The sequence below is a fragment of the Peromyscus leucopus genome, chromosome 6, assembly GCF_004664715.2.
Source record: "Peromyscus leucopus breed LL Stock chromosome 6, UCI_PerLeu_2.1, whole genome shotgun sequence".
Lineage (NCBI taxonomy): Eukaryota > Metazoa > Chordata > Mammalia > Rodentia > Cricetidae > Peromyscus > Peromyscus leucopus.
The window spans coordinates 110,614,702-110,641,411 of NC_051068.1; the positions used below are offsets into that span (position 1 = coordinate 110,614,702).

The 26,710-nt window shown below is 42.9% G+C and overlaps 1 protein-coding gene across 1 annotated transcript; it reads left to right on the top strand.

The window, feature by feature from the left end:
• Window positions 1-1,959: 1,959 nt before the first annotated feature.
• Adh7 (alcohol dehydrogenase 7 (class IV), mu or sigma polypeptide) lies at window positions 1,960-21,673 on the top strand. Its single transcript, XM_028857664.2, is given in 10 exon segments — window positions 1,960-2,156; window positions 10,102-10,203; window positions 11,731-11,869; window positions 12,311-12,398; window positions 12,489-12,705; window positions 14,502-14,700; window positions 14,703-14,761; window positions 16,248-16,383; window positions 18,597-18,735; window positions 20,681-21,673. Coding segments are annotated over 10 exon segments (1,266 nt in total). The 5' UTR covers window positions 1,960-1,994; the 3' UTR covers window positions 20,706-21,673.
• The last annotated feature ends 5,037 nt before the right edge of the window (window positions 21,674-26,710 follow it).

The window sequence follows — 26,710 nt, forward strand, 5'->3', positions numbered from 1 at the left end:
CAGGCTGTGGTAACTGCTGGACTGTCGCATGGGTAGGACTGTCCATCATTTTACAATCGCTTATCTTTTGGCTGAGGCATCTGCCCCACCAGAGAGCCACATTCCAGCCGTGTGCTGCCCAGTCCCTCACGGTGTGTTCTGCTGTTTCTCCCTACTTTTCCGTTTCCACGTTCCGTTCTTTGTGCTGGCCAGCCCTCTCCTGTCTCTCTCTGCTAGCAATGCATTCTAGCCTTTGGTATTTGACTCTTCCCATTCATTGCATTGCATGGAGGAAGCTTCTAACCTGATGTCTTACCCTGGAAACCTCAAGCCACGCATTTTACGTGTAATTTTTAATATAATTAATGTTTTTACTTATTCTTTGAGAATTTCACACACGCCACAATGTGTTTTGATCATATTCATTCCTCACTCCCCACCCCAGCACATTTGGGTACTTTCCAACTTTCAGCTTTTGATATTTTTTAGCCAATCAATTCTGGGTGAAATGCATTAGGAACATAAAACCTTATTTAGCTACCAAACATCACCTGGTACATTAACTTGAGGATATTTTACTTTTCAGGCCAGCATGTTATGAAGCTTGGCAAAACCCTTGAGGAGTTATCAGCTGAGCACTTTGGCCTTTGTGCAGGTACCACCCATGTTTGTTTTCTGGTGCCTTTGGGCAGGTACCACCCATGTCAGTTCTCTCCTGCCATTGTTCAGAAGCAAACAGGTTCTGTTGCTGGGGCTTGCTCTTTGTTGTTTGAGAGCTGAGACTCAGAATGTCTGTCTGTCCATGTTCTTACTTGCCTAACTCTTCCTAACTGTGCCTATAACGCATGCCTGCTTCTCTACCAATGCTGCTAAAACGATCACACTCACATACAAGCCTGATCCATGGCAGTGCTTTACCTGCTGGCTTTAATTTGGCCAATGCACTAGAATTGCTGGTTAGAATTGCTACATCTGAATTTATAGGGAAGTATTAAATCGGACTTACTGCATGTACTGTATTGCAGTGAGAGATTTGTGGCATGTTTTCCACTTTTCAGAGGAAAGGGTTTTGTGGTACATAAGTAGCTGAACAATAAACTCTGCCAAACGTCTTCTGGGTTGGTGAGGGCCTGTGTTCTTTATTTCAGGACTGAAGAGTTTTGTCTACAGAGGAAAGCCTGCCTTGCCATGTCACTCCACGGGAGAGTGACATCTTACAGGTGAATGGAGAGTCTACTGGAGGCCGTGGAGTGTCAATGTGACAACCCACCACCGTCAAAAATAAGGAAGAGCTTGGACACCCTCCTGTCAAAGGAGAATGTAATTCAAGAGGGTCTGGTGTGGCTGCACACTAGAAAATAGTGGCTTAAAATAGGAAACAGCTAAATGCTTGCCCAAAAGATTTTTTTGGGGGGGGTGCGAGGGCCTCTGTGTATAGCAGGATTCTAATTCCTGGTAGTCTGGACACCTATGTGTGTAAGCAATTCTGGATAGATACAGATTTTTACAGATTCCTTGCACTGATTACATACATACATACATAATATATCATTATAAGTATGTGTGTATGTGTTTGTGTGTGTGTGTGCACGTGCATGCACGTGTGTTGCTGAGGACTGAACCCAGGGCAAGACATGGGTTCTACCACAGAGTTATACCCCTAGTCCTCATTTATATTTAACCACACTATCTACAAGCTATATCAAGTCTGCAGAATGGCATGCAAATACAAATGCTTCAGTACATCTCTAAAATCAGCTGCCCTACATAACAGCTTGCACTTAGAAGCATGCAATTCATTCTTCATCAACTGCACTGAGCTGAGCTAATCTCACCTGTTTTTATATTCTCCAAACAAAATGGGTAAGAATGTTTTCTGGTCATTCACAGCAGAGTTGACTTTCCAATCTTTGTTAGGCTCTTCTTTGTCTAATCCTAACAGTTATTGTATTTCTTTTCACCACTTGATTTTGCAGGAGGGTGGAGCTTCTTAGGGTTGGGAAAGTTTCAAGGCTATGAATCATGTTGCTGAAGGCAGGCAGAACTTCCAAGTCATGCTATTTATTGAATGCAGAAGATGCTATTATTCATGGCAGAGTGAACTGAGCATCAGTCAGAAAACGTTCCTGTTTGCAGACTACAAACCCAAGAGAGCCAGGATGGGCACTGCCGGAAAAGTAAGGAAAACATTTCAGCTTTCTTATTCTCTTGTGCTAATAATGGGGGCTGCTTCTGAGAGCTTTGAATGCAGGAGAATAGCTAAATACTTGAGGCTGTTCCTTGAGGAAAGCAAGGCTGTTGTGTGGGCACACATGGGGTGTGTGGGTAAATGGCGTCAGAATGCCAATAGCAAACAGCAGGATTTGATTGAAAACCACACGCAGAAGGTTCTTCTAGAAGGCAGCGAAGAATAAAAAGGAATTGTGGTTTATATGGACATTATTCGTAGTTTAATTTCAGGCTAGCCAGTCACTTGCTCTGGAAAACAAACCGTTTCCATAAGGAGGACTTCAACAGGGTCAGTAGTATGTATTCGATTCATTTCTGGAGTTTAACGGGTCCAGGATCTCCTGTGCAGCGGCCAGATGAAATGTGGCCTGCTGTTGAGGGTGGAAAATGTTGGTTCTGGAATGCAAAGCCAACAACAAAGTCATCCCACTTTCCAAGTTTTTGAGGACACATTTTGTATCAACGTGTAAGAGTAGATGTTCTTAGAAAAGAGGACTACCCTGTAGATAAGGCACGTCTATTCCTTCAGAAGGAGACAGCACCTGAATGGTGACAGTACTTTAAGAAATCATGATTGTCGCCGCGCCCCCCCCCCCCCCCCCGCACTTGAAGATTGGGGTAGGTGGCTCCTTAATTTCAATGAGCATGGAACTGCATATGATATGGGACACTTATATTTGTATGACTTTTAAGCAACTTTGCATTTAGTCTGCCTTAAAATTTTAGGAAGATGAAGATGATGTTTAAAGTCTGGGTAACACTGGTGTCTCTGAGGAGGCACTAGAATGCTAGAATCTGAAAAAAGAAAACTTTTCCCCCCAGAATGGAAGAGAGAGAGAATGAAAACATCTCAGTCTGAGTCAGAAATCCTGTAAAAACTGACTATCAGGAGAATTAGTTTTGCACTATGGACGTTAGTAACTTGGCTCATAGAAGTAAATGGAACTTAGAGTTGAAATGAACCTTAGAATATCTGCAACTGCCAACAGCCAGTTCTGTGGCCTTCATCATGTGAGTGTCCAGCCACTATCAGAACATCCCAAGTCACGAATAACCCAGGGTCCAGCAGCATCTCCTAACTATAATTAAGAATACAGCATATAAAACAAATAGCACACCATATTTAGAATTTTCATTTGGTGATGTTATACAGGAGGGTAGTTCACAGGGGGTTATGTGTTCCACAAAACTGCTCTGGTATTTTCATGCATCAGTACTCCTCTGTTAATTTTTTGCTATTTCATTTTTTTAAAAGATGGATATATTAATTTGTTAAGATGCCATAAAAAAAAAGTACCAGGGACTGTGTGACTTAAAGAACAGAGATTTGTTTCTTCATACATCTGGAAGCTGGGATCCTGAGAACAGAATGTTGAGACTATTGGTTCCTTTAGGAGCTTTGCTTAGGAGGTGCTCTTCTTGCCATTTCTACATGGTTTTCCCTATGTCTATGTCTTAACCTCATTATGAAAAAAATTCTATTCAACTGGACCAACTTCAGTGATCACACTTTAACTTGATTGCACTGTGAAAGAGCCCATCTCCAAGCACTGTATCATTGAGTTCTGAGGTACTGAGGATTAGGACTTCAGTACATGAATTTGGAGACTTTGCTCTATTACAATGCTTATCCTAGAGAATTCGGATAAACAGAATATGTGTGTCGGGGGAATCAATCATGTTCTCATATTCCCAAGCTACTGCTGACTTTGTTTTGCTTGCTCTATGCATTCTCCAACCATATTTTATGTGGCTATGCTCATATAAGATACAAATATCTTTAACCTATTTTTCCAACTTAACAATCATTTGTCAATATCTAACACTGATTTCTAGATCTAGTAGTTTCCTCCATTTTTTTTTTTTACATATTTCCCTTATAGTCCTGAGATAACCTCTAAAGCATATTAAGATTTTTCTGCACTTTATTCTTCCTTGAGGCTGATTTTAATAATGGAATTGTGGAGTCAAAGGGTTAGCACATGCTTGTGTCTCTTGATGTACTGAGCAAATCACCTTCCAAAGCGGTGAACTTAAATAGGATTGCCCATTTTATTGCTCGGACAAAATTGGGTATTCTTGTTAAGTAAAAATTCACTATCAACTTGATAAATATAGAATTATGGCTTGTTATTTCTAGTTTCTTAAAAATATTCTTAAGCTGGGCAGTGGTGGCGCATGCCTTTAATCCCAGCACTCGGGAGGCAGAGCCAGGTGGATCTCTGTGAGTTCAAGGCCAGTCTAGTCTAGTCTACAGAGCGAGATCCAGGGCAGGCACCAAACTACACAGAGAAACCCTGTCTCAAAAAACAAAAACAAAAACAAAAAAATTCTTAAGAGCAAAAGGAGTAAATATGCCACAATATATTAATTTATATTTTCCTGCTAAAGTCCTCTATGCACATCTCCTGGGACAGAGGAAAAGCTCAGAGGTCAGAGCAATGATTGGAGATCTTGACACTTTCCTTCCACACATTGCTAAGCTTTCTGTGTGTCCGACAAGGTGACTTTTCCCATTTTACTTTAAGTAGCCTCTCCCAGAGCATCTCTCTGTTCTACTTGGAAAAGCTGTTGTCTCTCAGCATACAACACTTTCAGAGCATCACACATTCCTACATAACCAGCACTCAGGCGACTGACAGAAAGGTTGTTGAGTTTGGGGCCAGCCTGAAGCCCGAGCTACATAGCAGGATGAATCGGAGGAGGAATGGCCTCTGATGAGCTGTTGTTTCCTTTATAACATTTTTTTTTCTGTCATTATTAAATATAAAAGTTACTCCATGCTCTCTGTCACCACTATTAATATGGTGTGAGGGTTCTAGTTTAGTGTTGGCCAGATTACATCATGATTAAAAATACTTTCCTTAGCTAGACAAAGGGTACATGTTAAACTGAGATGCTGGTAGCTTTCTGTCACTCATCTGCTTCTAGCATAATGTTCCCCACATTTAATCTCTGAAAGGTATTGAGGCATCTAAAGGAGTTTGCATGAGTTGGCCATAAGTTGAGGAATAGCTTGTGTTGTGTACCTGGATTTTTTTTAGGGTGAGGCATCAACCAGCTCCCAAGCCTAGACTTCTCCTCCTATTTATTTTCTCTGCCTGGAACCCCCCCTATCCTTTCTTCTGCCTAGCTATTGGCCATTTAGCTCTTTAATAGACCAATCAGGTGCCTTAGGCAGGCAAGGTAAAACAAAGGCAACACATCTTTACATAGTTACACACACATCCTTACATCATTAAACAAATGCAGCATAAACAAATGTAACACACCTTTACACAGTTAAAGTAATATTCACAGCATAAACAAATGTAACACATTTTTGCCTAGTTAAAACAATATTCCACAACATCTCCCCCTTTTATCTAAATAAAAAAGGAAAGTTTTAACTTAAACATAGTAAAACTATATAAAATAAAAAAGTTATCAAGTAAGAATTACATTTACATTTGCATTTGGCAAATTCAGAGAAATCGCTCTATTATCTATTCTATCTTGATAAGTCCAAAGCTGTACTCAATTTACTTTCCATCTTAGCTGAGGAAAACTATAACTATCTAGTCTTCAACTTCACCAAAGACTCCAGAAGGATATTATATTACCTAAGTAGACAGGAAGTGCAGTTTCCACTTCCAAAACTATAGAAATGACAGAGACATCTGATCTCCTGAACAGTCACCCAAGGTTCCTCTGCAACTTTGGGGAATCTAATTTTCAGCCTACAGGCCTAGAATATCTAGCAGACTCTTCTATGAAGCAGGAATTTTGAAAGACTGTCTCACCTAGTCTTGGCAAAGTTCAGCAGTCTCCTTCTCATGTGTCCTGCAGAATGTCTGGCAGACTTTTCTATGAAGCAAAGCAGAAATTTTGAAGGACTGTCCTATCTTGTTTTGGCAAAGCTTGCAGTCACTTTCGTGTGTGTGTGTGTGTGTGTGTGTGTGTGTGTGTGTGTGTGTGTCTTGCAAATCCAGTTTGTACAGCATACTGTCAGCAGTTGAGGCAAGAGCAGTTTCCTTGCCCAGTGGCTAACTTTGCCCACAATGAAAGAAAACTCCATATGGAGTTTCCTTAATTCCCATCATCTTCTCTAAAGTAAATTAGTGCTGCCAGGAGCAATCTCACTGTCATGAAAAGCCCTAGGTTATTAAACATGTTTAATGCCATATTATGTAGGTCTTTGAAGTATTTGAAGATCATTTATCTATCTAAATATATCTGTTTAACCTATGAAAACATACCTAACTTGCATTTCTTAATTATACATAACATTTTTAAATGAGCTGCATAAGCACAATATCCCAAACAAGAATAGAAACATACATACAGTATAACAGAAATAACTTTAAATTTGTATCAGTTTACCAAAATCCATACCAATGCAAAATATTAGAGGTTAATAGTTATCTTTTTTACCTATATTCCTATATTCTTACTAAATGATGACAAACATCCATAATGCACCGAATAACCATAAACTACCCACTCCACCTCTTGGGAATGTGGGTGTTGTGTTCTCTAGGCTGCTTCCTGTTGACTGTGGGTGAAGACATCTTTTTAGGGAATCTGAGAAAATTAACATAATGGTCAAGTCCTAAGAAAACTAGCCATAACATTTGTTGTCCAGTCTCTGTGCAATGGGAAAGCGGGAAAGCACAAGGCTTACCTGTAGTCCTGGCTAGAATAGTCTGTGATGCTGGACCATCTCAGCCAGCAGCCTTGAAGCTGTTCTGGATGCAGAACACTGTGGAACTGCAACAGAGGCAATCTGAGAGACTGGATCACCTGGCCCAACCATTTTCATTGATGTCTGGTCCCCTTGCTCTGAAAACACAAACTTTCAAAGGTAACATACTTATCTGCATTAGCATAGGTATGGACTATGTGTTGTACACAAGCCATCCAAGGATTTTTTTTTTTTTTTTTATGTTTGAGCAGGTAAAATATACGTCACCTGTCTTGTAGTTTTCTAGGTGTTTTTTTTTTTAAATTTATATCTGTAGCCAGGATTTTCAGGGGGGTCTCCCCTAATCAAACCTGGTTACTACTAACCTTGAATGAGTCCACAGCCTTTTGTTCCCTATGGAGCCAAAAGAATAACCTCTTCTCCAAAGCAATATATTTATTGACTTCCATCTTAAAGTTAAGGCATCCCTAAAGTATCTAGGCTGATTTAATTCAGCAGTCCTTATTATAATAGCGTGTCTCTCGATGCAGTCTGATTCATTCTGTTCATGTCGAAGATCTCACTGAGCATCTCAAACAATTGAAAGCAACCAAGACAAAAGATTATAAATATAACAACACACAGGATCCAGACTCCCTATGTATTTCCCATCTCTATGTGGCTTATTCTTCTTCTATTATTTATAAAACTGTTTTATTTTTTTTCTTATTCTTCTTCTATTATTTATAAACTGTTTACTTTTTTCTATGACTATCTATACCCATTTTCTTTTCTTTCTTAAGCCTACACACATTTTTAAACACACTGTAATCTGTTTAGAGGGTTTTTTTCTATCTGAACCTGCTTTACTTTGTTTCTTGAGCCTTTTTTGTCTGCATGAGCAAAATCTTAAACTGCTGAGCTGCCACTGGGTCCTTTGGCAGCTGGCTCTCTCCCCTCCTCTGGTCTATGAGAGTTGAGCCCTAAGCCCTCAGGCTAGGTCTGGAGGTGTATGAATGGGAACTGTATTCAACCCCCCACCTCTGGGATGCCTGTGCCTGCACTGTGGCAGGTGTTTTTACTTAGATTTTAGTTTCTAGTTAGCATATCATTATGGCAAATCCTCTTAAAAGAGCCATATCCCCATATTTGTTTTTTGGTGGTTTCCCCCTCTCAGCTTTATCAAGCCCTACATGGAAATATAGGCCTCATGTTAGAATGCCTAAATATACCATCCTTTTTCCTTTGGGCCACCAACCAGCTCCCAAATCATGACATGAAGACTTATTATAGTGTTGAATGCTCAGCATAGCTTAGGTCGTTTCTGGTTAGCTCTACTAACTTAAATTGACCTGTTTCTCTCCATCTATCTTTTGCCTTGGGGCTTTTATTTTTCTTCTGTATATCTTACTTTCATGCTTCTTGTGTCTGGCTGGCTGATGGCTGCCTGGTTTCTGGCCCTGGACATGTTCCTCATTCTTTCTTCCTCTTTCTTCTCTCATTCCTCTCTCCAGAGCCTAGATTTTTCCTCCTATTTATTCTCTCTGCCCCCAGCCCCGCCCATCTTTTCTCCCACCTAGCTATTTGCCATTTTCAGCTCTTTATTAGACCAATCAGGTGCCTTAGGCAGGCAAGGTGAAACAAATGCAACACATCTTTACATAATTAAACACACATCCTTACATCCTTAAACAAATGCAGCATAAACAAATGCAATACACCTTTATACAGTTAAAGTAATATTCTACAGCATAAACAAATGTAACACAGCTTTGCCTGGTTAAACTAATATTCCACAACAATGTTGAACCAGAAAAAAATGAAACTTTTATATTTTATTTTATTTGAATCTGTATGTATGCTCTTCCCCTTTCTGCCTCACTCCCTTTCCCTTCTCCAGTCTCTCTCTCTCTCTCTCTCTCTCTCTCTCTCTCTCTCTCTCTCTCTCCCTCCCTCCCTCCCTCCCCCCCCCTCCCTCCCTCCCTCTCTCTCTCTCTCTCTCTCTCTCTCTCTCTCTCTCTCTCTCTCTGTTTATACATACATACCTAGGTACCTGTGTGCCACAGCTCACATGTGGAAGTCAGAAGACAACCTTGAGTATCTGTCCTCTGCTTCTACTTTTTTTTAAAGGCAGGGTTCTCTTGTGGCTGCTGTATATCCAGGATATGTGGTCAGCAAACTTACAGGAAAATTCTTTCTCTTTCTCTCCCTCTCCCTCCCTTTCTTGCTAGAATTTGATACTCTTACCAATACCAGTTAGCTAATTAGCTCTGCCTGGTGGTCAGTTGCTGGGTGCATCCTATTTGTACAAGGTGAGAAGCTCTGACTTGGGTTAAGTGCAAAAAGGGATGTAGAGATGCAAACATGTGGATCACACTCCAGAACCATAGTCACAATCCACATGCTTTATGATGATAACAGGCAGCTCCATGTCTGTCTCCTCAGGGTTTCTATTGCTGTGAACAGATACCATGACCACAATAACTCTTATAAATGAAAACATCTAATGGGGGGGTTACAATTTCAAAGGCTTAGTCCACTATCTTAATGGCAGGACATGGCCATGTGCAGGCAGATATGATACTGGAGAAAGAGCTGAGAGTTCTACATCTTGATCCATGGGCAATAGGAAGCAGCTATGTGCCACACTAAGAGTAGCCTGAGCTTGGGAGTGGGAAACTTCAAAGCTCACCCCCTACAGTGACACACTTCCCCCAACAAAGCACACCTCCTAATAGTGCCATTCTCCTTGGGGGCCATTTTCTTTCAAACCACCACAATGTCTTACGATGTGAGTCATCTCTTTGCTTCACCGCCGCTGGGTGGGTTAGACATAATTAAAGACTGGGTTGACTTCTTACAGATGAGCAGTGTTCTGCTTTATAGACTTGTCCTCCATTAATAAACAATACACAGATAACAGTTGCACTCATCTATCGCATTTGAAATCGTACCAATAGACTACTTTATTGGAGTAGTTTGTGAATCTCAGTCCTGATCTTATGTACTGTGTCTTGGATCTGTCATTCCAAGTCTCTGGCCTGCATTTTCCAGACCATTACATCAGACAAGGGTCCATACAAGAGGATCTGTAAGGCTTCAAATTCTGTCATTGAAGGAAAGCAGCCTTTAGAGAATCAGGATGTTAGATGCGGATCTTCTGTGATGTTTCTATGACTCAGGGAGTCTGCATTTATGATTGAGACCTGTTATGACACTTGACTTCTTAGGTTATTAAGTGCAAAGCTGCTGTCCTATGGGGAATGAACCAGCCCTTCTCCATTGAGGACATAGAAGTGGCCCCACCAAAGGCTAAGGAAGTTCGTGTTAAGGTAAGAAAGGGGCTTGGAACACACAGGCTGAAAGGAGATCTCATTTACATTGAGAAAGCCATTGTTGCGAGGCTGGCTTCCTCCTAAACTGATATGTAGTTATTATTTTAGGGGGGGATGTTGGTCTGCATGCATGTCTGTATACCACATGTGTTCTTAGTGCTGGAGGAGGCCAGGACAGGGCATTGGATCCCCTGTAACGGAAGTTACAGAGATGCAGTTGTGAGATGCCATGTGGGTGTGGGGAATCAAACCTGGGTCCTCTGGAAGAGCAGCCACTGCTGTTAACTGATTGCTGAGCTGTCTCTCCAGTCAAGAAGTTGGCTTCTTAAAAAACTGTTTGCCAACTAATTGTCCCACAAATTCATGCATGTTGTTACGAAAGTAGGCATGCTGGCTGTGAAATTCAACAAATTAATTGTCCAATAAGAACAACAATGTTCTAGCTTATTAAAGATAATATTTATTGAGTTTTTACCAATACAGTGATTAAGAGAGAATGATCAATAGCATGACCAAGAATTGACTTAAAATCTTCTGGGAGTCACAGTGTATTGGGATATGTATTTATGTATAGATGTATATATTTATTGGTGTGGCACAGTCTAGCAGGGTCCTTGCTGTTGTTCCCTTTGGGTGAGGGGGCCAAGTAGGCGCAGAGTCAATGACACAGACTCTGGGAGAATGTCGAAACAACAAGCTCAGTTTATTCAGTCAGAGGCAAGCCTTATATACCCTCCACCCCATCCTGGGGAGGTCTGATGAATATGCATCTGCTGGTGTGACATGGCTGTTTCTCATTGGTCCAGGTCACATCTCCAGATCATGTTTCAGCTGCTGTTGCTAAGGCCCTTAGGCAGACCCAGGTTGGCTCTTAGAAAGTATCTTTTTTTACTTGGCTGGGCCTGAAGCCTGCTAGGGATGGGTCATCCCACAGCACAGGAAACAGAACCGTGGGCACCATGCATGCCAGGCAAGCACTCTGCCAAGGAGCTGTATCTCTAACTATGTTTTCACCTGTTGCTTGGAGACAGGGTCAGACTAAGTCACGTGGGCTGACCTTGAACTCACTTTGTAGCCTGGATAGGATGTGAACTTGGTGATCCTCTTGCCTCTCTCTCCCAAACAGATGGTGTTACAGGCCTGTGCCACCAAGGCCACCCAGAGGACTTTCACTAGGGACTCATTTGTGCCTGAGAAGCAATACCTTCCTGCAGTGCCCCCCACGCTTGGACAGCACTTTTTCTTTGGTTTAGATGCCCCTGTTGAGCAGGCTTCAATGCTCATCTGACCTCTTCCATCTAGAAAAGCACCGATTTCTAAGCAGGCAGGGAAGCAGCAATGTTGTACGTCCCTGAAGCAAGGGAACTTGGTCTGATGCTTGATTTAGGCTCAGATTGTCTTAGCATCAACGTTATAGTTTGAGAAAATGATACAGAGTTTAAGAGAGCGAGTTAAATGTCATGCCAGTGTCAAACAATCCCTTGCTGGTTGTGAGGAGTTTATTGCTTTGTTTTGTTTGCACAGATCTTGGCCTCAGGAATCTGTCGCACAGATGACCACGTGATAAAAGGAGCAATGGTGTCCAAGTTTCCAGTGATTGTGGGACATGAGGCAGTTGGGGTTGTAGAGAGCATCGGAGAAGGGGTCACTACAGTGAGACCAGGTATGGGGGCCTTGGTTATGCTGTTGAAGGAAACAGCGCATTGTCACTGGGGGTTAGTAGAGAGCTGCAACCCAACTGAGGAAGATACAAGGAGAGCAGATTGTACCAAGTAAAGTCAACTTGTCAGATCTCAACCTCTAACACTACTTTGTGGTACTTACAATGCTTACAGTATTTTAAAGACATTTTTGTGTATAATATAGGTTCAATTTATACCTGTTTAATCTATATATTAATTAATTAGTTATAACTATGTCTGGTTCTTGAGATAGCAGTCTTAATATTTCCAAGGCTGGCCTGAAACTCACTACATAGCCCAGGCTGGCCTGCCAATCTTCCTGTGTTAGTCACTACTGTTCTAGGATTACAGGCATGAGCCACTCTGACTTCATATTTTAATGCAAATGAATGACATCTTACATCATGCTACTTTCCTTCTAGGTGACAAAGTTATCCCCCTCTTTCTACCACAGTGTAGAGAGTGCAACGCCTGCTGTAACCCAGAGGGCAATCTCTGCATTAGAAGCGAGTAGGTGTCATTTTTCACTCTGTCGTTTGAGTTCCCCGTGGTCGTTTCTGAATTGAATTAAGTAATGTGTGCATTTGATATATCAAACAGTCTGACCGGCCGCGGAGTACTGGCCGATGGCACTACCAGATTCACGTGCAAGGGCAAACCGGTCCAGCACTTCATGAACACTAGCACCTTCTCCGAGTACACGGTGCTGGATGAGTCTTCCGTAGCTAAGATCGATGGCGCAGCTGCTCCTGAGAAAGCCTGCCTCATTGGCTGTGGGTTTTCCACTGGTTATGGAGCTGCTGTTAAAACCGCCAAGGTAAGAATCGGGGCCGGCTCCTGCAGCTCCTGCTCTCCCGCCTGGCCCCTTCATGAGGGCGATTTTTAGAGCACTAAAGCAACCTGAAAATGAAACGTTGTGAAAACATGCGAGCTGCCAGATGAGCTGGAAGAAAAAAGGGGGGGGCGGAGTGGGAGGGGCACAAGGTAGAAATTTTATTTCTAAATACACGGAGCTGCAACGTCTGGATTTACTGTCTGTTCCGGCAGCATCTCCCTCGGGTTAAATCACTGAAGTTTATATTCAGCCCTCGAACGGATCTCTTTTCCCACCAGACGCATCTTGGTGCTGGTGTGTTAGTCTGGGGGAGAGACTGCGGCGAAGTGCGGCAGACCAAGGTTTATTGTCCGGGAGATCACAAGTCCCCAGTCAGAGTGCGAGCAGGCTTGATTCCTTCTGAAGGCTGCTGCGGGAGGACCTGTTCAGGCCCCTTTTCTAGTCATGCCCATGGCTGCCTATCTCCCAGGTCTTTGTTTGTTTGTTTTTGTTTTGTGTTTTATCTTTCCTACTGTGTCTTTATATTTAAACCTCAATTTTTAAAAAATAAGAACACCAGTCACATTGGACTAGGGATATGCTAATCAGTTTTATGTTGCTATAACAACGTACCTGAACATGGGTATGAAAAAGAAGACAGGTTTATTTGGCTCACAGTTTTGAAGAACAAAAGTTCTAGCTCACATGGCTCCATCTATTCAGGCCCTGACTAGGGACCCCGAGCAGCTTCCTCACAGCATAGAAAACTGAGACAGGAGAGAGCCGTGGATAGCAGAGGCCAAGTGTACCATGTGACCTCACACAGCCCACTCTCCAGAGAATTAATTAATCCAGATCCCCCAAGAATTCATCCCTGCTGAGACCAGCACCTTCGAGGACCTACTCACTCATCATTAGGCCAAACAGGTTCCATAGCCACTTACATGGTCATCCTGGGCACAAAATCCCCAGCACACAGCCCATGAGAGACAGCTCTAACTACATCTAAACCACAGCAAGGCTTTTCCTAATGACCTCATTGTAACTCGATGATCTCTGCAAAGACATTCTCCAAATAAGACCAGATGTTGAGGTACTGGAGATTAATATATCCACACATGGGGTAGAGGACACAGGAAAGACCAGAGTAGCCGCTGTGTAACACAAAAGCCTGATGAGTTTCTAAGGGATCATTTGGATTCAATCTTTGCTATTCTTCTATCGGGAGCATGACTATGGGCTGACTCCTTCTTTAATCTAGTATAGTACTGGGTAAAAATCCCAAAGTTGATTTAAGTAGGGTTCCTTCCTTGAACTACTCATCAACCATTGAATTGCAGATGACATGGAGGTTGGACTTGGCTGGGGATAAGAAAAAAAGACAACATATCTCCAAATGACTCAGAGTCATGGCTATTCAGAAACTGCCAGTCAGACCAACCTAAAACAAATCAGCATGGCTTTGTGGAAAGACAATAGAAAGGTCTCAGTGTTTTCTAACCCTCCTGGGAGGGCAGAAGGGTTTGTGGGTAGGGCCAAGCAGCTACAAAGGCTGCTAGCCTATGGGTAAACCTTTAGGAAGGGTTCCTGTTTATCTGGCAAATACTACCTTTGCTTTGGCAAATACTTCTTTTCTCAAACATTCTTCTACTCTAATTCTTTTTGTGTCATTGTCGTTGGAATAAGCCATCTGGAGTCCTGGCCCAAGTCATGTCGAGCCTCTGAGCTTTGTGTTCCTGGCACTGAGGATACTTGGCAGGTGTCACTGTTAACTCTTGGAGGGACTCTTCTCTCCACAGGTCACCCCTGGCTCCACTTGCGTTGTGTTTGGCCTGGGAGGAGTAGGCCTGTCAGTCATCATGGGCTGTAAGGCCGCGGGTGCCTCCAGGATCATTGGAGTTGACATCAACAAAGACAAATTCCAGAAGGCTCTGGCTGTAGGAGCCACAGAGTGTATCAGTCCCAAGGACTCCCCCAAGCCCATCAGTGAGGTGCTGCAGACATGACAGGCAACACCGTGCAGTATACCTTTGAAGTTATCGGGCGCCTTGAAACCATGGTAAGACTCGAGATTCAGGGAGCCACGAAGGAGCCAAGCTCCACGATGTGTTCAGTCTAAAACTCATTTTACAGAGCATTATCAACAATCAACTATGGAAATACCTGTGACCCAGGCCCCAAAGCAGGGCTGGTGAGCCAGCTCAGTGAGTAAAGGTGCTTGTCTCCAAGCCTGACGACCTGAGTTGATTCCCAATGCTTACATGTAGAAAAGAGAACCACCTCCCACAAGTTTGTTCTCTGATCTCCACACACACTCCATGCACTCACACACAAATAAATGCATAAAAATGTAATGATAACCACATAGCAATTTTGCCTAAAAAAGTCACCATCTTAACATCAGTTTTACCTGGTCATAGAAGTATTGTATCATGCCATTTTCATGTCATTAGAGGGCAAGAGTCAACTTGTGGCCCATAACTTTGCTTGTATATGTGGAGGTCTTGGCAAAAGGGATTCCATCTTTTGAATTTGTTTTGTGATGAAGACTGAAGAGGGCCGAGGAGGTGATGAGGTGGCAGAAAGGAGTGTTCTACATGTGATATCTTCACCCAGCTCAGCTGTCCCCTCTCTCAATCCCCACTGAAGACAAACTTCAGCACTCTGAATTATGCCTCCTCTGTGGTACCCCAGTGGCTGACTTGACAGAGTTCTTGACATTAGAAAGCCCTAGCCTTGGGTAGAATTAGGAGTCCTAGAAAACCGGACAAAACCAGTGTTGTTCACAATTGCATAACAGGTGAAATTTGCTATGAGGCGTTTGGTAATTGAGAAGAAACCTTCAGTTTGTCACCACCATCACATCCCCTTCTTGGTGTCACCTAGAATTTATTCTGTAGAAAGCATTGCATTCTAGGTTGTACATTACGGAGCAAAGAGCCAGATGGATGCGTGATGAGCTCTGTTGATTGTGAGGTGGCGCTCTGAGGAAGTGCCGTCTGAAGCCCACCATCTGTTGTTGCAATCTATGGAGTGTTCAAAGGGTTATTAATGAATAACTGAAAGGTGAATGACCACAATCGTGTACCTAGCCACAGAGAGATCGCCAAGAAAATAAATTCCTTTGCCTCATATTTTAGTATTTGTTTTTAATTTTCAAATGAACATTTCAAACATTCTAATTGATTAATTCATTTAGCTCAAATAACTTGAGGCTTCTCTGAAGTGTTAATGTTGGTATGAAAATATCACAAGGATTTCTCTTGTGTTGTCAGTGAAGGCCGACTAAATGTACTAAAAAATGACAATTACACTGGCCACAGTGAAGGCTGCTGCCTCTCTTAAGAGGTACATGTCTGCAGAAATTAATTATTAAGGACTAAAGTTCCACTGGGAATTTTTAAATCAAATAGAAACCTAAAGCCTAGGGGCCTAATTTGATTTTGTAGTTGGAAACCATGTTAACGATTGGAACTCAGACCACCTGTTGTCATTTCTGAGCCCACACTTTCCATAAGCAATAATCTCCTTCATTTTAAACTCAGGTTGATGCCCTCTCATCTTGCCATATGAACTATGGAACCAGTGTGGTCGTTGGTGCTCCTCCGTCAGCCAAGATGCTCACTTATGACCCAATGCTGCTCTTCACTGGGCGTACATGGAAGGGCTGCGTCTTTGGAGGTGAGGGAAGCTGGGCCTCTGGACAGTGGGTAATAACTTTGCCTCTGCTGCCTACTACTGCAGCCCAGGAGACCAGCTCCCAGATCTGCTGCAGGGTAGCAAAAAGAAATGCCAGTCAAGTCTCAGGACTTAGAAAAATTCTTATCTATCTGAAGGTCTTTAGGAAAGGAACTTATGTGTTTTGATGGTAACTTCATTACTGCATCTTGAAAAAAAAATCTCTCTCCAACTGAAAAACTCTAGACAATATATATGAGCTACATTTTGAGGGTCATGTTACATTTCTTGAACAAACAATAAAGACAGAGCCATTCTGATAACACATAAAAAATCATATGGTTTCTCTCAGGCTTGAAATGCCACACTTACTGGCAGCTGGAAGTGAATAACCATGGCAACGCTTGGCTGTCAGCCAGACTCCTTGTAAAGTGATGGTAGAGACACATAGTGAGGGACAGTGACCTTAAAAGCATCCCAAATCTTAAGATATATTTTTCTATCCTGCATAAACAGTTAGTTGGCTGAACCTTGAATCTTGTATCATAAAACTGATATTAGGGTGTGTGTGCAGAGAGTCCGTTGCTGAGAGATTCGGTGCAGGGAATTATGTCTACTTAAGTTGCTTTGTGCCTGACCTTGGTTCAACAAACAGACACTTGGGAATTTGTCCTTGTGCATACATTTACAGGTGCAATTAGTTTACTTTGAATTTGCTCTGGGGTCTTAAATCAGCTAATTGGGTAAAAAGCTGCCGTTGTAACTGAGAATATTGTTAGTTCCTATGTCAGTCTGAGCTATGAAGAATATCCTAGTATTCTATTCAGCAAAATTGTACAGCTTAAGAAGAAATCATCTTCCTGACCAGCCACAGATATATGTGTGCCCAGTAGATGGAATCTATACACAAGATAAACACACAGGCAGTGGAGAAACTACCCATAGCTGTTTTTAGGGAAGAAATGTAGTGGTACATGAGGAAAATTACAGATAGAAACAATCAGTTTTCAGAGTCTGTGGTCCCATAAGCCTTGCTTGATGAGGTTCCTCCATCAGAGAGTTATTCATCTTGTGGATCAACAACTGAATTATTAATTGCCATCTGTTGTATTTGTGTCATGGCCCATGACAGCCTACCAAGTGAGAGAGACTTGTCTTCTTGTCTCCTTACCCTCAAAGTACTTTCTTCCAAGGATGAATGATAAATGACCCCAAGTGGAGCTGCCATAGCAATCACACAAAAGACAGCTATCTATCTGTTCCTTAAGTGACTCAGGAGCTAACACCAGTGAGCACACATTAGGTAAGTATCTGCAACTCCTGTGACCCAAAGGCTATGGCAGAAAATTCTGATGGCATCCATTGTTCTCCATACACACAAGAACACTCACTTATGAAAGAGAAGTTGCCGTACTCAAGAAGACCTTGGTAAAAGTTCTGTGCCCAGATCCCAAATAAATGAACAGATAGAATGCCACATTCCATAGGAAGAGTTCACCATCCCACCAGAACGACTGAGGCTGTAAGGATGAGGCCAGAATCACTCACTTGCAGTAGGTAGTATAATACTTTCAGTCCCTTCCTACAAAGTCTAATTCTCTGGTACCTTCATGCAGCACTGGAATTTAGGAGGTACTCCTCATATTGGACTCTGTCTTATACAGTGTAAGAGAATAATAACCATTTGAGTATCTGGGAGATGTGGAGGATTCAGTAAAGATCTTTTCCTAACTGAAAGTAGGAGAATAATGAATGAGGATGATAATATGATCAGAAACAGGTAAGGGAAAGGGAGAAATCAGTCACCAAAACTCCCCAGAGGACACAGTACAGGAATCATAGTCCACCATTTTACCAAAATGATGAGTAAACCTTGACTAAAGTCGGAAGAGTGGTGCTCTGAGTGTGAATCTATGTAGAATGAGCTCACAAGAGAGTCAAAGGGACTGGAACCAGAAAGAGTGCATGGGACACGGTTCTCTCTGTGGTTCGGTTCAACACAGAGGAGTGAGACAACTGGAAGGAGACACGGGGAATCAAGAAGGGTTTTGTTAGCCTTGGTTTCTTACGATGGGAGTACAGCTCTTTTGGATGTTGGGATTGACTCGGCTGGGGGGAGGGGGTGTCGATAATGCATAAGAGAAACGACACAAATACAATGCCGTAAAATGTGAGGATTGGTAAAGCACAGTGAACTAGCCCGAGTTTACTCACAGGTTGGAAGAGCAGAGATGATGTACCTAAACTGGTGAATGAGCTCCTGGAAAAGAAATTTGACCTGGACCAGCTGATAACCCACACCTTGCCTTTTAAAAACATCAATGAAGGGTTTGAATTGCTTTATTCAGGGCAAAGGTATGTTTTCTTATGGTCACCTTTGACTGTTTCCCACAGGCTACCTTTAAAGCTTAGTATTTATAAATGTACCCATTACCTTCCCTTTTGATTTTGGATTATTTAAGCTAGCCAGGTGGACATAGCTACTCTCTTAGAATGTCAGCCCTATACGAGCTCTTTAAAGTACCCTAGACTTTAGTTTTTCACACCAGATGGATCTTACCGGCCATTTTTTAGCGTTACAAAGCTTCTCTAATTCTCAAGCAGTGCAGTTCCCAAAGCTCTTTTGCAACTGTGTTTGTTTTCTGAGTTTTGTTTCTCAGATGTTATTCTTGCCATATCCAGCTGATGAAACTAAGGTTACAAAAGGCAAATAAGTACTATCTGGTCCCACGGGAGCAGCGCCAGGGTGCACTGTGTTCCACACAGGGCCAGACTTCTCACCCAAAGCCCCGCGAGCCAGGTAAACAGTGGGTGCTGCTGTCATCCTCGGCTCCCTCCTGAGCACCAGGCCAGAGCTAGGTGGGGTGTGAAGGAGTCCAACTTCAGCTCCTCTTTCCTTATGGATGTCTCGGACCTGCCTCTGAGATCAAAACAGAAGACTTTGATTGGTTCTGTAAATACTGAGCATCAGCAGTGTGCAGTGGGGTTGGATTCTGCTAGTAATAGGACCCAACATTTCTTTTCAGTGCTCTCTCTATGCCTGATGCAGTCTACAGGATCATAAAATCATGTACCTAAATTAAATTTTAACTTTTTTTTTTTTTGGTTTTTCGAGACAGGGTTTCTCTGTGTAGCTTTGCGCCTTTCCTGAAACTCACTTGGTAGCCCAGGCTGAAATTTTAACTTTTAAACAAGTATACAATGAAAGGGTCTCTACCTGAAAAAAAGTCAACATTTATTTATTTGCATAAACAAAACTAATATTTTAATACGGCTTGAAAATAATTACTAGTTGTTTTCCAAAGAAACAAAACTACTTCCAGAAATCTTACTTCTCCCATCTCCCTAATGCGGTTACTTCCAAAACGACATTTGTAAAACTGAGCCCTTGAGTTTCTACGACTTCCTGCATAAGAACCTCGACCCCACGCCGCCCAGAGTGTTCCATTTACATCAACTTACCCGAACAATTCTTGCTTCTCTCCACCTTGGCAGAGAATGACATTTATTCGGCTTTTATAGAGTAGGAGCCGGAGTACTGCATGCTCATTCTGACTCCTGCCCAGTGTGTCTAAAGTGATGCTGAGGCCTGAAGGCAGGACCCGCACACACTCACCCCTGCCCACCCCATCTCCTCCAGTGTCTCTCCTCTTCCCTGCCCAAGAGCATCGTTTTGGGCCAGTCTGATCACCATGATTCCTCTGGACATGCCAACATAGTAACTTAGTGGCCTTCTGCTTCTGTTTTCCAGTCCTAGTCAGTCCTTCATGGGCAGATGTACTCAGGCCATCCCCAAATACCAATGTCCCAAAGCAGACTTACTACTCAACTAAAGCCCACTTTAATTTACTAAGTGATCGAATATTCAATAACTAAGAACACAACATCCACTCTCCTCCAGCCCCTGACAAAACTCTGGGGATACAGGGGAGGTAGGTAGGTAGGGGAGGTAGGTCTTGCTTCTTTTCACCATCTCTTTGGCATTGAAAAGTTTACACCCTCTTGGATTATCTTAACTGTCCTCCCATCACGGCCTTAGTCCTGTTGGGGCAGGACAAACTCTTTCTTGCTAACAATTGCAATTTAAGCAGGTGCTTCCAGAGTCAATTCATTATCCACTCAGCTTCCCTCACCAGAATGCACAGAGGGTGTGGACCTCAAACCCAGATGGCTTTCCCATAATGGAATTAACCATAGAGCCCCTATAATAGAAAGGAAGGTTTTTCTTGTTTGAAAAACTATATATATATGCATATATGCACACACACAAATGACGAAAAGCTGTCATTTTCCATTTCAGCATTCGGACTGTCCTGACATTTTGAGATCTGGAGAGGTGGATGTTCTGTGCTGGGTGACGGCAATCCGAAGCCTTCTTCCTGGCAGTGCTCACTGAGATCCTGAGTCTGCCTCAGAAATACATGCAGAAGTAGATTTGGTGAAGATGTAGAAGCTTCATGGAGTTTTATAAACCTTTATTTTAGTTTAGTAAGTGCCTGGGCCTAGCAGGGGACTCAATAGGAACGTTAAGTGCTTTAATTTGTGTTTTCTAAGGCTATAACTATATTTTTACAAACATATACTTGGATTTCTATTTGCTAGAACAGGGATTGTTCACAGAATTTTACATGGTCGCTGTGACATAAAGTAGATGCAGCATGTAGAGATGCGGTACATGTACATTTAGAGAAATACCCTCAAACACGCTACAACTCCTCATTCTGTTGTTTAACAGAAACACTTTTAAAATGTGTTATAAATTAACTTGAATTACATTATGAAATTGCACACATTACTTGATTAGATTAAGAAAGAAATTGGGAAACTTAAGGGAAGGGCACATTTTTCAATGATTAACTCCAAAATTATCATTATGTAACTTTGTGACATTCGAAAGGCACAACAGTGCTGGGACTATTTGTCCATGTATATTAATACTTTATAAGACAAAAAAATTAGAATAGCAATTACATATGAACCATAGCTATAATAGCATTGTGATATTTACCACAATATTCAGTTTAATAAAGCAGAATTACAAGTCCTAAGTCCCTAGTTACAGGGTAATAACTACATTTAACATGAAGTTGTTTTTATTTTGCTGTAACTACACCGGCATGTATTTATCTGCATCTGTCTGTGAACATATACATGCATATAGTATGTGTTAAAATTTCATTATAATGTGTATCAGACTGGCCTAGTATGTAGCATGGGATAACTTCAAACTAGTATTACCAGCATGTACACCTGGCTGAAAGTTCTTAATAAAATAAAAAGTTACACAAAGTGATTTGTAGTGACAAGTTTGTTTGAAAGAGACAGTTTTATTTAATTGTTGAGATTATAATGGCTATAGAGTATTGAAGTATCTGAAAACAAAATGATTTATAAAAAAAGAAGTCGGATAAGAATAGCAGAATTTGGGGATTTCCATGTAAGGACATAGTATAGGTTGGAAAGTCCAGGTAACTATGAGCCAAATCCATAATCAATATTTTCCAATAAACAGTGATTTGAACCCAAGGGACAAACATGCTCCTTTCTGGGAAGGAATTCTTCCAAACTCATTTTAGGAGTTCCATGTTACTCTGATAGCAAAAGCACACAAGGGACACACACACACACACACACACACACACACACACACACACACACACACTAAAACTGCCTAACAACAATACACCTAACAGCACAGAAGAAAAAAAAATCTCAACGAGGCTCCAGAGAGCCCAGCAGGTAAATTACTTGACTTCACAACTGCACTTTTGAAAACCTATAAAGGTGGTGTTTTAACTTTGTTAGCACAAGCTTCAATGCGAGTGTTGGCAAAGAATCATAGACTTATACAACTATCTGGCGTGCGTCAAATGCAGTGTTATTCATCCTGTAAGACCTGTTATAAAACAAACTTTCCCATACAGCAAACGAGCAAGAGGTCACGCGAACACTGTAGATTATGGCCTCAGGCAAGACCTCATGCAATGTGGGATCCAGGAAGCCACCTCTAATGGAAGCCCTCAGTACCTAGTTCCTGTACCTACCCTACCACACCCCCCACCCCACACACATAGTCCCAACTCTAAAAGGCGCTGATTACAGTAGGATTCTTAGGCTTAGTTTCTTACTTCTCAAACTGAGATCAAGGATTATGTCCTCAGAGGTGTTGACATGAGGGTTTGTACCTAGTCTTACTGCATCTTGTCATCTATGTTCTGTTGATACCCCTGAGAGGCCTGCTCTTTTCTACAAGGAAATGGAGGAGTGGTGGATCGTGATGGAGAGGGAAGCTGCAGTCAGGATGTGCTGTATGAGAGAAGAATACATTTTAAAAAAGAATTAAACTTAATCCCTTATTTCTAATCTAGTGCCTTAGTGTGGGAATGAGAATCAGAAATGGGCTCCCCCGAGAGCACCACTGAACGCTCCGGGAAGTAGTTGTCTAAATCCAAAAGAAATGCTCAAGAGGATGAGTGTGAGGGAGGACTAAATCCCCCAGACAAAATTACAAGAGCTCTGGGTGCGGGGTGCTGGTCCTGGCACTATCCGGAGGCCTCATTTTATTCCTGTTATCTAGAGATGCTCAGCCTGGCCGGATCCTGATCCTAATTTGGACTATCATCCCTTTCAAACAAACATGTCATGCATGCCATAGAACGTGTGCGTAAAGGACAGAGGACAACCTCTGCCGTCTGTCCTCACTTTTCACCTTGTTTGAGGGAGGGTTCACTACAGGCTAGGTAGCCTGTAACTGGGATTATGGCCATGACAACCACACCCAGGTTTATGTGGGTTCTTGTGGCAGGAACTCAGGATCCCATGTTTGCATGTCGAATGATGTGCCAACTGAGTCATCCCTGTAGCTAAATTGTCCCTTTGAAAATAAAATAAAATAATGAACTCATTTTTAAAGCTAATTTCCCCACAATCAAGGCTCTGTCTTGTTTGGAGAGCACTGTCTCCCATCTCTTTCTGTAATTTCACTTTGAGCTGCTCACCCACAAGGAATAGCTGGTTGCTCTAACAGCAGTCAGGGCGGCCACTGAATCGGAGGCTCAGTTAGCCCACGGTTGGAACACTGGAGACTTTCACAGAGGCGGCGACACTGAGGACTTTATAGGGGCAGTTAGGCTGGTTTCTTCGGTGTCACTACATTAGACAGTATTTCCAGAAGAGGAAGACTCTAACAGGAGGACACACAGTCATCCCTTGAACACTCCCCGCTCCACTCAGGATACCGCTAATGCACGGCCTCTCTGACCTTTAGTCCAGTTTTTTCTCCTTTTCAAAATTTGCACTTTGCCCTGAGGATGGCATGACACTGTGACCGTGAGGGTATGGGGTAACTCAGAAGCTGGTAGAAACAACCACCTAACTGATCAAGGGTAATTCAACAGTACCCTCCAATCTCTCCAAGGTTTTCCTGTTTCCCGTGTTCTCAAATTTATGCCCTTAGCACCACTGCTCACTCAAACTGAAAACCTGGACACCGTGTGGATCTTCCTGTGACACCATTTCCATATCTCATGGATCCCCAAGGAATGTGCAGCTGTCAGTCACCTCTTCCCCTCCCTGTTCTTCTCCCTGCACCTTTCACTCAGATTCCTGGCATCTAACGCACACCCTGCCTCCTGTAGAAGAGATTTGGACTAGGTAATCCAAGTGCTCTTCTTTTTTGTTGTTGTTATTCTTAAAAATACCAAAAGGGATTTTCTGTGTAGCTTTGCGCCTTTCCTGGAACTCACTTGGTAGCCCAGGCTGGCCTCGAACTCACAGAGATCCGCCTGCCTCTGCCTCCCGAATGCTGGAATTAAAGGCGTGCGCCACCACCGTCCGGCCATACCACCCTGAAAGCGCCCGATCTCGTCTGATCTCGGAAGCTAAGCAGGGTCGGGCCTGGTTAGTACTTGGATGGGATTTTTTTTTTTTAAGAGTAAAGGAGAAGGTCAAACCAAAGCCTTGCCAACATCTTCCCCCGAGACTCCGAGCAGGCCCTGCCTCGGACAGGATGTGATGATGGTGAGGAGGTGTCCCGGTCACCATGGCCCTGCTTCAGCACCACTGATGTCTGTTCGTGTAGGAGTGGAAGGAGCAGGAGGCCACCCAAGGGGGGAACAGTAACGCCACCACAGGTGTGCTCAGAGGCCAGGGCTCAGCGCCCCCCTTCCTCTCCTCCTGCCCTCAGAGCAGGATCCCTTTCTTACTCTTCTCCAGCCTTTCACTCTTTCCCTGTGTGAGGCTGAAATGGAAGACAGCAATGTGAATTAGTAAATTAGAGCTGGCTCTGGAGCCCCCATTAGAGACCCAAGCACGATAATAATAACACCCGAGTGTGTCCTCCACGATGCCTTGTCAAGGATGGGCTAGCCCCTGACCTTCTGAGAAGGAGAACAGAAAATAGCATAAATATTCCAAAGTGAAGATACCATGTCCTTACGAGCAGAAGGACAGTACATCATTGGAGTGAAGATGTCGGCCCTGAATTCAGCTGCGAGGGGGACATTCCCAGACACCTCCCCAAAGCAAACCAACTTTATTTCATGACATTGGAATGCCTGCAGTGGGGGCTGGACAGAGGCCTCAATGGTGAAGAGTGTACTCTGCTCTTGCAGAGGGTCTGAGTTCAGTTCCCAGCACCCAGGCTGGGTGGCTCACAACTGCCTGTAGCTCCAGCTCCGGGGAATTGGTTGTTCTCGTCTCCAAGAGGACCCACACACGGCAGAAACAGATACATATACATACATACATAAAAATAAAATCTTTTAAAACATGCAAAGAACTTCCTGTGGTGGGAATGACTAATTAGAAGTCTCCCGCAGCAGAAGACAGCTGCTTGGGACTCTCTATGTCAGTCACATGGGCTGTCTTGGTGCCTGGGGCTTCTCCCGTTGGTTTCTGCTGGTGGTGTGTCTGACAGATGTCTTTCTTTCTGCCGGTCACTGTTTTAGTCTACCTTCCCTGCTTGCTGTAGACTTAGTAAACTCACTCCATTCTCTGTCATCAAAGAGTCAAGGTTTAGTTGCCATGAACTTCGACTTTATCTTCATTACAGAAGAGATTAGTAATACCTTGTCTAATTTAATTATGGGTCATAATTTTTTAATGACACAGAGCCTCATATGATCTGGGCTAGCCTAGAGCTCACTACATTGTCAAGGATGACCTCTAACTTCTGACTCTCCTGCCTCTGTCTCTGGAGTGCTGGGATTGTAAGTGGTTCAGGAGCTGCTGACAATTGAATCCAGGTTTCTGTACATGAGAGGCAAGCAGTCTACTAACCTAGCTACTTCCCCATCTCCTACCATGGTATTAGATTTCTTGAGTTTTAAAAAAATAACTTAGTATTCACCAAAACCAAAACCCACCCAGAACCATAGTCTATGTGACTTACAGTTTGTGTGGCATAATGTTCACTCTCCTTTGAGAAACTGCCAATAATTTAGTATACATTTTGCTATCCTGTTATTTTCATCCAATGTAAGGCACAGTGAGAACTTGGGAAATGCCTCTTGTCTTCCCTGAGCTGTGCCTAAGCAAAGCGTTTGAAAGGCAACTCGGAGCACATCATCCTCTGCTTAGACAGTCATCGGCTGACTGTACTTTACCTCTGGGGTTCTTAACAGAATTGGGGTCCCTTGCACCAGCTGGGTAACCTCTCACTGCCTCCACACCACCCTTGTATGCTCAGGGTGCAGTCAGTCAGATGCTTGTGGCTGCACCACTAACCCCACTGAGACGCCTTCTTCCTTGGGTCCTTTCTGTAAGTCCTCCTCCTGTGACCGCCCTTCATCCCCATATCTGTCTTCACTCATCTTTGCTCATTCTTTAGAATTCACCTTAGTCCTCTTCAGTCTGTCCACTCTGACCCCGGTCACTGCCACCCATGTACTCTCCAGAACCTGGGTATGACTCTGTCATTGTGTGTACCATGTCATACTTTATTTTTATGTTTGTGTGTCTCTTCCTTCATGGGTCTATTCATCAATCTCCAGATGCCGGCGTGAGAACTGACATCCAACCGTTTCTGAAGTACATGTGTACATGAAGGACTAGCTTCTTCTGCAGGATTTCTAAAAGACCAGAAGGTGGCAGTATGGAGCTAAGAGGAAAAAGCAAGCTGGCTAAGAACTACAGAACTCTCTCTCTCTCTCTCTCTCTCTCTCTCTCTCTCTCTCTCTCTCTCTCTCACACACACACACACACACACACACACACACACACACACACACACACACACACACACACACACTGGCATAAACTTTCGGCCGAGCTTTCTTCTTCCAGTAGAATTTAGGAAAATGAAGCCACAGAGGAAAATTTTGTGCTCAAC